Source organism: Esox lucius, chromosome 13 (genome assembly GCF_011004845.1).
Source record: "Esox lucius isolate fEsoLuc1 chromosome 13, fEsoLuc1.pri, whole genome shotgun sequence".
Lineage (NCBI taxonomy): Eukaryota > Metazoa > Chordata > Actinopteri > Esociformes > Esocidae > Esox > Esox lucius.
Genome location: NC_047581.1, coordinates 19,355,359 through 19,365,490, shown reverse-complemented (window position 1 = coordinate 19,365,490; position 10,132 = coordinate 19,355,359). Strand labels below are relative to the sequence as shown.

The window sequence follows — 10,132 nt, the reverse complement described above, 5'->3', positions numbered from 1 at the left end:
TTGCTCTTCTATCAGCTTGAATCAGTCGGCCCATTCTCCTCTGACCTCTAGCATCAACAAGGCATTTTCGCCCACAAGACTGGATGTTTTTCCCTTTTCACACCATTCTTTGTAAACCATAGAAATGGTTGTGTGTGAAAATCCCAGTAACTGAGCAGATTGTGAAATACTCAGACCGGCCCGTCTGGCACCAACAACCATGCCACGCTCAAAATTGCTTAAATCACCTCTTTCCCATTCTGACATTCAGTTTGGAGTTCAGGAGATTGCCTTGACCAGGACCACACCCCTAAATGCATTGAAGCAACTGCCATGTGATTGGTTGATTAGATAATTGCATTAATGAGAAATTGAACAGGTCTTCCAAATAATCCTTTAGGTGAGTGTATATTAACGCATTTCATAATCATTTAATATGTGAGGCCTCTAGCAACCAAACAGACATTCATTTAGACATTATTGTGTGATGAGACGGTCCTCCAGCTTCCACTCACAAATGACTTAGACGGGTAGATCCCAAAATACATTAGCAGTGACAAAAGATTTAGTTGTGCAAGACATTGATAAAGCAAGTGGCATATTGTTCCAAATTCTAATGTCTTGAAAATAAACAAAGGCTGATATAAAGGTGTAGCAGATTTATTTTGTGGTGGGAAACAATATCTATAAAATTATACTTTAGGCAAGAATTTGCATCTTAATCACTTTGACGGTAGGGATCAGGGAGGACAGGTGTCGGAAGTCATGATTATGACTAAAAATACAAGCTCTAGCTTGCCATTACACATGCTATTTGTCTTTTTGTAAATGAAAATTGTATATGAATTGAGAAAAAAATTTTTACACATGACAATCCAATTAAATCCAATGACAATATATGGAGCCAAAAGGTTCTTTTCAATTTCAACTTATTTGGGAAGAAAAAAAATGTGTTCAATAAATGCAAGGGTGCCATTATATTTCATTGTAACTAGGTGAAATCTAAAGCTGCTGGTGGTAGCATTAGCCAAATTACATACTGTACATTCATATTAGTCTTTCATTTAGACTTATTTAGGCATGTTGTAGACCATGGGTCCCAAACTTTTGTTTCTGTACAATCAGCTGAATTTTGCCATGCACCTAGTACCCCCTCAAGTTCATTATACCAGTAAGCCTACAGTCTCATCAGTCTTCTCAAGTACACTCATTTGGATAGACCAAATACCCCAAGCATCTTAGTACTCTTGGTTGGGAACCAATTTTAAGCTTCCAAGCCTGTGTTTCCCAATCCTGGTCCTCGAGACCCAAAGGGGTGCATGATCCAAATTAAAGACCTGATGATAGGTTGATTACATCAATCAAGTGTGTAAGTGGTAGGGCAACATTTAAAACAGGTGTGTGAGTGCTTTGGCAAAAAACATGCACCCCTTTGGGTCCTGAGGGCCAGGATTGGGAAACACTGTTCTAAGCTATGAAGGCAATGCTGTAGCACTTTTGGTCACAAGCAGGTGAGATGATACATGAATTGAGAACTGCACCCCATCCATCCTGAGAAGTGTCATTGATTTGTCTCCACGTGGGACCATCACAATGCTTTGGAAACTATACTTAACTGGGGATTGGCTTGTGATTTTGCTGGTGCCCAGCATCTTTATTCACATAAAAGAAGTTGTACCTAAACCTTCCGAATCAGGTGGATCTAAATTAACCTTAAGACTTGAGTAAAGTACATGTGCCACACCAGTGATAAGGTTGTGGTTGGCAAATTCCAGGATTAGTAGCAGAATGGGGTACTCGCATTGTCTCTTCCACAGGGTTGAATCATTACTCAGACCCATCCAGTGGAGTAGCAGAGTTCGCATTGCCTCTGGAAACAGTTCTGAGGCCAGTTCCTCTGCAGGTGGCAGATCTGTGATTCTCTCTATGTGCCGCACCTTGAAGTCCTCTACCTGCTGGCTGATACAGCTGTTGGCCGCATGAAACTGCTGGCCAAGCCAGCGGCCTATGGAATAAAGCAAGTGGCTGGAGTACACAGACCTCAACTTCTGAGCATCAAGCAGAGTTATTACAGTCTCTGCCACATCCCTTTCCTCCAGGGGCCTGCTCACACAGCGCTCAATGTTTTCCAAAAGAAGCAGGATGGTCTCCAGCTGGTTGGTCCCGAGAGTTTGGTCTGAGCTGAGCTTTGCCTCCAAGGCCTGTAGTTTCTTACTTAAGACTGAGGCACAGAGGTGGACTGGCTGTGCCAGCAAACTCTTATCTGTGAGTGTGCAGTAATCGTGATCTGCTGAAGTGAACACTGGTGAGCCAGTGTCAGTCTGGGGGATATCCACAGCTTCATGTAGGTTACCTTGGAGGCTCTGAGACATCAGTTTGAGCTTTAATTCTTGGTCATACATGTCCACAATGACCTGGGATGGCAGAGGATCCAGCTGAACAGTGAGACTGTAGTTCATCTTTAATGGAATGTCATTTAGGCGGGACTTCCATAACTCCTAGAGTAAGACAGACAATTTAGTACCATGCAGGGTGACAAAACTAAGTTGTAGCTTCCATGGATCCATTTATAACTACGAGTCTGAAATGTTACCTGAAAGTTCTCCAATACAGACAGCTGCTCTTGTTTATTGTACATTTCAAAGGCCACTCGAAAAACACCTTGGATGCTGTAGAACCATAGGCAATTGCTGCCAGTAGGAACCCTCAGGCCATGGAATCTAAAAGCTGTGGATAGATTCAGTAAAGAGGTCAATGGAACTCTCGGAGAACAAAAGTTCTATGGAAACGGGTAGAGGAATGATCCCTAGTATTATAATTTATTTTAAATTGCCCCTTATCAACATGTGCCTAAATTCAGGTTATTGTTTCTATGTTTTTGACACTATGTTGAGGTAGAAATCAGTGTGGTACTTACATGGATGCCAACCACAATACATATTAATGTCACCAATCAAATGCATTACAGCTAAAAACAACTTTGACTACTAGCTTTGCTACCAACGTATACAAATTGTTAGCATTTATCAATCGCTTCTAAACTTGTGTATTTAAATCAATTTTTCTGAGCAATAGGCATTTACTTGTTCATTTAAACACCATCAAACATTAACACAGAAACATCAGAATAAAAAGTCAACTTGTGTGGCCTCAGTAGAATGCAAAACTGAAGCAATCTACCATGGTAAACTGTAATGTAAATATTTCAAGTAGTCCTTTGGTCCAAGTGATCTACACAGCTTCAATTATGTTGAGCACTTCAACTTGCCCAGTTTCTTAGAATTTCTAGGAAGAAACTGGACATTTCTTCTAGTCATCTCACAAGATATCAATTATATTTTTGACAACACAATCAATTCTTGTTAATGTTTATTGTATAAATGTTTAATAGTATTTATTTTTATGATTTATTGCCCAGGTATATTGCCCTATCCAGAAGCTAATTAAGTCAATTTTGACTTTACGTCAATCCAGCTCCAGTCATTTGCCCCATGTAATCTATTAATATTTTCAAATGAACATAAAATATGGCTTTTTACCTCATTTGTTATGTCGTTTTTTGTGTTTATGGTAATATGTAGTGTTTTTTTCAAACACAAATAATTCGTGTTCCGATATATAACTTGAACAATTAGAGTATATGCACATACTCTATAAATTGTTTTCTAATTACCAGAAGAGAAATGCAGTTTTGTTGCCAATCCTTTCTTTGCAAACTTTGCGTGATACCGGGGATGGTTCTCTGTACGGATTTCAGTGTTGGAGAAGAGATCAGCCCCTAAAAAGAGAGGAACCATTGGTCCCTAAATAAGAGCAAAAATAAGCAGACCTGAAGTATTAATACAATTAATTAATACAATTAATGACGGAAAGATAGGTGATGCTGGCTTGCCACTCAGTCGGCCAGTACAGACCAAAGTGTATGAAGCAACGTAAAACTCACCTCGATAGGACAGCTCGTCACTTTGAATGAGCTTCTATTTGCCAGGTATACGAAGCGGATTTTTAGGTTGTTACCATCCCAGTGCGGTAACTGAATAGTTGTGTATGTTGACATTTTAAACGGGAAAGTTATTTGCCACAATTGAACAACATTATCACTGTTATCCTAATTCTGTCCTACGGTCATGTTGACAACAACAGAGAAGTTAGCAGAAAACTAGAGAAAGAGGAAAACGTTTCGAACATGTGGTATAAAACAACCAATCAAGGTTTCTGCGTGATTACGTTTTGACCTCTGAACTCTGACTAGCAATAGAGTGAAGATGGCGGAGGTTGATTTTGGTGACAGTGAGCTCTTTGAGCAATTAGAAGATAGTTTGCCTGTTGCTACTCACATTCGGTTCACGGAGGAAGATAAGGATGGAGAAGGCGGCCCTGAAATCAAGGAACGAGTAGGGGAGCGTGAGGAGATAATTCGCAGTCTCTTAGAAGAAAATATCCTTGTGTATTCCAGTAGCTAGCTAGTAGCTTGCTAACTTTAGCCATTCAACATGACGTTAGCTAGCAAAGAAGAAAATTGAATTTCACCGCTCACCCAGTCATTCGTTGGACGTGCCTCGTTTGACAGCATTTCAGCTGACTATGTTGTAAACAACTTTTTCAGCACAGTTAAAGTCATATTAGCTATCTGTAATGTCTAGAACACAATAAAGCGCAGTAACCAACTGTACAGTGTTAATATGTGGCACAGTAGTACATAATTTCACAAATCTCTGGGAGGCTATTCACTTTCTTCATTAAAACACAACATGTCCCTGTACATATGTTAGCTATGTGCATATAAGAATATTAATTTTACATTCATGAAATTACAAAAACCATAGCGTCAGGACTGAATACTTCCCAGGCAAACTGACAGAAATGCGTGTTGCCGAAATGTTTTGACCAGAAATATCCAGATATTCATTCCTTAACCTATTGTCCACATCAAGATTTAAAAAGAAAATTGAAAGTTTTGACAAGGCCTAGGTAAGTAATTGATACATTACTCACTAGTGTAGAGGCAAAACCTATGTATAATTTCCACAGTAATCCTTATTCAAGTTTTTTTCTTCCAGTGGTATCAATGTTGAAAACATTAAGATTGATGGACCTCTTCTACAGATCCTTTTCGCCAATAATAGCATCTCAAAGTATGTACTTTTTGTTTTCTTTGTAAATTTGACTAGTTATGGTTCTGTATCTTAAATCCATGGTCTGGGGAACTGTTATTTTTATTTCCAGGCAGTGCCGTCAAGAAATTGAAGATTCCATCTGTAGTATTGTTCACAAACATCAGTTGTATGGAGGCGTTGAAACAGGAACTCCCTCCAGCAGTGTCAACCCTCAGGTATAGTTTTGGGTTTGGTAATAGAAGTATTTCTCTGGCTTATGTGTAATTGTGGTTAATTTCATCCCTTGGTTTTCTTCCCGGTGCAGACATCAAGTTTTGTTATGGAAGAAGATAAGAAGACTAAAGCCACCTGTGGCATCACAAAGATTAAGGAGGCCTTCAGTGTGAGTGTTCATTTGTAGAAGTACTCCCTAAATGTCTGCAACATGCTTTGTAAAACTCTCAATCTGCATTTGATTGTCTGGATGTAATATTTGTCTGTTGTTTTACAGATGGTGGGAAGTGTCCTGTATTTCACCAGTTTCTGTCTGGACAAACTTGGACAGCCCCTGCTAAATGATAACCCCCAGCAGACAGAAGGATGGCAGGTTCCAAAGTATCCTCAACACTGCTTCTATGAAAATGTGATTTTCATAGTCCAGTTTTCTCCCTAGGAGGTCAACAACAGGAGAGGATTTTAATGATTTGATCTTCCATTGTCTACACATAATATGTAAAACATGAGTTCTATTCTGATAACCATTTTGCATTACCTATTGCATTATTATTTCATTTCCTGAATTTTTTGCAAAGATATCAGCAGGTTTTCAGCCAGGTCCTCGCCTTAAATGGACAAGAAGTTCAGATTAAAGAGAAAAGGTAGAGCCTAGATCTGTAAAAGAAAATCCAAGACCTATGTGTAAGTCATCATGACTATCTTAATGTTGCGTTCATGCCCATATTACAGAGCTAAACCTTGTTGTTTCAACTGTGGATTGGATGGGCATCAACTTCGAGACTGTCCTCAGGTGAGTCTTGAAGAACTTGACTTTAATGTGAAAGTTATTCTCTTATCAAGGCCCGCCAGGAGAGCGTAATACCTAGTTTCACAAGTAAACAACAGTTCTGTTCATTTTTGCTGTCGTAGCCAAAGGATAATGCCAGAATCAATGAGAAGCGGAAGGAGTTTTCTCAGGGTAACCAAGGCAACCTAAGCAATCAGCGTTACCATGCAGAGGAAGTGGAGGAACGATTTGCCAAATATAAACCAGGAATCATGAGGCAAGGCACATTGAAAATGTTTGATGGAGCTATCACTCAGACACCAATTCATTTTCAGTTGACATCAAAAAAGTTTTGGTGTTACAGAATCTTTAGTCTTACGCATTTCCCTTTGTTGTCTGGTTTTGAACAGTGAGGAGCTGCTATCTGCACTGGGAGTTGATATGAATACCCTACCCCCTCACATCTACCGCATGAGGGAGCTAGGCTACCCACCTGGCTGGCTTAAGGAGGCCGAGATGGAGAACTCCGGCCTCACACTGTATGACGGAAAGGGTAAGATTTCAACCAGTCACCATAACCGCTTCACTAAACACTTGATTTGCTGTTTTAATTTGAAGCATTGATTTTGATCATGCTCTTCAATTAAAGGAGCTACTTGTTGAAATGTACTGTTGTAATTTTAGATAATTTCCATAATATAACTGCCGTGTGGAATGACAGTTTATATTTTGTTCACACCCAAAATATTTTTTTACACATTCTAAAATTCAGACCTTTTGTGTTTAATGAGAGAACTTGCTTGCTTGCACTGGTGAGTTTGTAGATAATAGCTCTTGCAAGGCCAGGGTTGTGGGTTTCAATGGGTTGCAGTTCACCAAGCTGTCATTTTGGGAAGATATTCTACTTATGGCACTTTATGGGGCTTATGCAGACCTAAAATTATTTCCAAATAAATTATACATTTAAGTTGTATTTAGTGAAATAGATAATATTGTAGCATGCTGCTGCAGTGCACTAAGTTATGTAGCTACTGTCTTGGTTGTGGCCTGTGCTCATCAATTCCACCTGTTCATTTGGTGACACATTATATTAGAGTATGAAACAAATATTAAGCATTTCAGTAACATTTTTATATATGCATGAATAAGTTCGAAATTGCCTGGCAGCAAGTGGAAATGTAAGTATGTAAGTTACATGGATGTAACAAATAGATATTGGTAGAGACATTCAACGTCACAAAAACACTTTTTTTTCTCTTTTTGATTTGAATCTAAAGGTGGAAGTGGGTTTAAAGGGTAGGTTTAATAGGTAGTCTTACACTAGTTTCACAGTGTGCCAAGCTTTCTTATAGACTTCGAGTTATTGGGCTATTGCTAGTTAGCAATTGCGTTTTCTTTATATTAGAGGAAAATACATACAGATGTTATCCACAGGTTAATCTGACAGAAAGTAGATTAAAGGCTTTTTGGCTAAATGCCAAACAATCTGTTTACTTTTGGCCTGCTGTGTATTAATACTGTTTTCATTCTATAGTTTCAAGTGAAGAACAAACAGAGGATGGCAATGGACAAAAGATTTCCTATGATGTTTCTAAGCTTATAGATTTTCCAGGCTTCAATATATCTGCACCATCTAGTGTGAAGGATGTAAGTCTTTCTTAAAAGCAGTTTGATAGCTGGACAAAATTACTGTACTAGTACTAATGTTTCCCATCACTTGTAGACCTTTGCACCTAACCTTTGCACCAATCCTTACCCTCCACCCTGACTTTTAGGACTACAGGCTATATGACTCTATTCCAATGCAGCATAATCACTTGAAGCAGAATTTTGCTGCATATTTGTCAAACAATTTTCCAATGGTAACTACAATTACCCTATTATCCACTTTTTAATATTTTTGTGTCCACTGTATGTGTGCGCCCTAAACTTCTATATTTTTTCCACTAGCCTGGAGCCAACTGCAAAAAGAGACTGCATGAATCTGACTCATCTTACCGACAGACAAAGAAAAGAAAATCTGATGCCAGAAGTTCAGATATGGACGTTGATTCAGGTAGAGGTGTAATAATCCAGGTTTCTGAACACAGTAACCAGCAGATGAATACATTCTGCTTTTCAGAACTTTTTGCTGTCATTACTACTAGTTAGTCTGTCTGCAGAAACTAATAGGGACATGTTTGAGTCACTTTTGTATGTGGCCTCCCTGCTCTGGCAGTGGATAACTCTCCAGTCTGTTTCTCCAGACCAGGACACTACATCCCGCCATCACCGGAGTTCTGACAGCTTTCAGTTCCAGCCCCCGCTGCCCCCTGGCTCACCATCCTTTGGTTCACCCCCTCCCTTACCTCATGGTACACCACCAGCCACTCCCACTCCACCCCCTCTTCCTAAGGGAACTCCTCCCCCCACGCCCACTAACGGCTCACCGGCTCTGCGGGGACGCACTGTGAGTGAGGAGTCTGCAGGTGGGGGGGGAGAGGAGGAGGAGCTGACACTGGATGAGTTAGAGGAGCAGCAGAGGCTGATCTTGGCAGCTTTGGAAAACGCTGACACCGCTACCAGCAGTGATTCAGAAGCGCCAGCTGTTGGAACTCCCTTCCTCAGCTCGCCCAGTATCTCGACGCAATCACCAGACGAAGAAGAGAGCCCTCAGAGCCCTGACGCAGCTGATAGAGGCCACACGGTTGCAGAGAAACCTGTTGAGCCGAAAACACCAGTGCAAGAGGAGATTTCCATGAGCCATCAAGCTGCTGCAGGTGGAGCCAGTGAGGTGGCATCGAGCCCTAGCTTGCCGCAAACACCAGTCCAACAAAAGAGCTGTCAGACAGACTCCTCAGATCAGGATGCCACGGAGGATCTGTCCGACTCTGCTGGGAAGGTAACAGCCGTGCCTCACCGGAGTAGGTTTGCACAGGGCATTATTCCCTTTGAGGACACACCTGAATTCACAGAGGTTGCTGAGGCCACTGGAACTTACCTTAAAATCCGAGACTTGCTAAAAGGTTCCCCCCGAAATGTGGCAAAAAACAAAAAGTGAGGGAAAACTGTCTTGAATTAAAATCCAGGAATTATTTTTGCATAACTGTTTTTTAGTCTGTGGATTTCATACACTGATCTTTCTATATGTGTGCCACAAAAGTTGGAGCAAACAGTTTGGTGACTTGTCATTCAAACTCCTTTTTAAATTGTGAATATCTTTTTTTGTTTTTGTACTGGACTGAATTTCCTCTGTGTATGAGTAAGATGTGGTCTGTTAAGGTGCAAGGTTTTTTTTCAGGAAATCTGTTTTGTAACAACGATGACATCCATATTCTTCTTTTAGGTGTAAATATGAGATTTTATTAAAAAACAAAACTCCCCTTGTCTGTTTTTACCATAAATTGATAAATTTTCAACAATTTCTCTTAGCAGTCTCGGTTCTTAAACCTCACAAACACTGTTTCTCAATTTAGATATAGCCTTGAACTAGGTAATTTAATTCCCTTAGCTATGGGCTTGATAATAATTTGAGAACTTTACTGGAAGGTTTGAGCACCCCTGGGTTAATCAATATACATGTAGATTTAGGGTACATTTGAAACTCATTGTTTATGCTGTTGAGGGGATTTTTTATGGGATTTTAGTTTGCCAGGAAACGTGTCTCTGCATTCAGAATCTCATTACAGCAATATGGCTTGGCATAATGTCACTTAAGTAACAACTTTGTACATTTATTTTCTCACTTTTCAAATTTTTTTAGTCAAATTCAAAACATTTCCCTTTAAAAGTCAATGTTCAATAAATGTAAATACAACTTTCTCTTTAATTGTGTTGGCTGCTGATTTCATTTTTTATTAAGATTGAAAAGTTTCACAGAAAAGTAACTGACAGACTTCTCTATAGCAAGTCACATTTTGTTTGATAAATACCTGGGATTCAAATGAGATCCTAATATCTCTGCCCCCTGAAAATATTGGCATTGTCTCAGGCCAGATGAAAATGTCCAGGGACGCATAAAATGCTGCATTTTCACAGGCATGCAAATGTGGTTTGGATTCCTCCTTTGACCCAT

The 10,132-nt window shown here is 39.8% G+C and overlaps 2 protein-coding genes across 2 annotated transcripts; one reads left to right on the top strand and one right to left on the bottom strand.

The window, feature by feature from the left end:
- Positions 1-1,377: 1,377 nt before the first annotated feature.
- si:ch211-110p13.9 (uncharacterized protein LOC562347 homolog) lies at positions 1,378-4,140 on the bottom strand. The gene is made up of 4 exons (XM_010897338.5): positions 3,923-4,140; positions 3,653-3,782; positions 2,573-2,706; positions 1,378-2,477 (listed from the first exon to the last, which is right to left on the bottom strand). Exons 1-4 carry the CDS (start codon positions 4,034-4,036, stop codon positions 1,638-1,640), a joined length of 1,218 nt encoding a protein of 405 aa, XP_010895640.4. The 5' UTR covers positions 4,037-4,140; the 3' UTR covers positions 1,378-1,637.
- Positions 4,141-4,202: 62 nt separating this feature from the next.
- Positions 4,203-9,886, top strand: zcchc8 (zinc finger, CCHC domain containing 8). Its single transcript, XM_010897337.5, has 14 exons — positions 4,203-4,416; positions 4,908-4,950; positions 5,040-5,114; positions 5,206-5,311; positions 5,401-5,478; positions 5,587-5,690; positions 5,888-5,953; positions 6,042-6,102; positions 6,222-6,355; positions 6,489-6,631; positions 7,613-7,725; positions 7,854-7,940; positions 8,029-8,134; positions 8,325-9,886. The coding sequence occupies exons 1-14, from the start codon at positions 4,245-4,247 to the stop codon at positions 9,116-9,118; spliced, it is 2,082 nt and encodes a 693-aa protein (XP_010895639.3). The 5' UTR covers positions 4,203-4,244; the 3' UTR covers positions 9,119-9,886.
- The last annotated feature ends 246 nt before the right edge of the window (positions 9,887-10,132 follow it).

Excerpts from the sequence above, each read along its gene's own strand:
- si:ch211-110p13.9 (XM_010897338.5), bottom strand. The coding sequence starts at position 4,036 with ATGTCAACATACACAACTATTCAGTTACCGCACTGGGATGGTAACAAC. Across the intron at positions 3,783-3,922 it reads TGACGAGCTGTCCTATCGAG|GGACCAATGGTTCCTCTCTT; the intron begins GTGAGTTTTACG and ends GCTCTTATTTAG. Across the intron at positions 2,707-3,652 it reads AAAACTGCATTTCTCTTCTG|CTTTTAGATTCCATGGCCTG; the intron begins GTAATTAGAAAA and ends ATCTATCCACAG.
- zcchc8 (XM_010897337.5), top strand. The coding sequence starts at position 4,245 with ATGGCGGAGGTTGATTTTGGTGACAGTGAGCTCTTTGAGCAATTAGAA. Across the intron at positions 4,951-5,039 it reads AAAGTTTTGACAAGGCCTAG|TGGTATCAATGTTGAAAACA; the intron begins GTAAGTAATTGA and ends TTTTTCTTCCAG. Across the intron at positions 5,954-6,041 it reads GTTCAGATTAAAGAGAAAAG|AGCTAAACCTTGTTGTTTCA; the intron begins GTAGAGCCTAGA and ends CCCATATTACAG.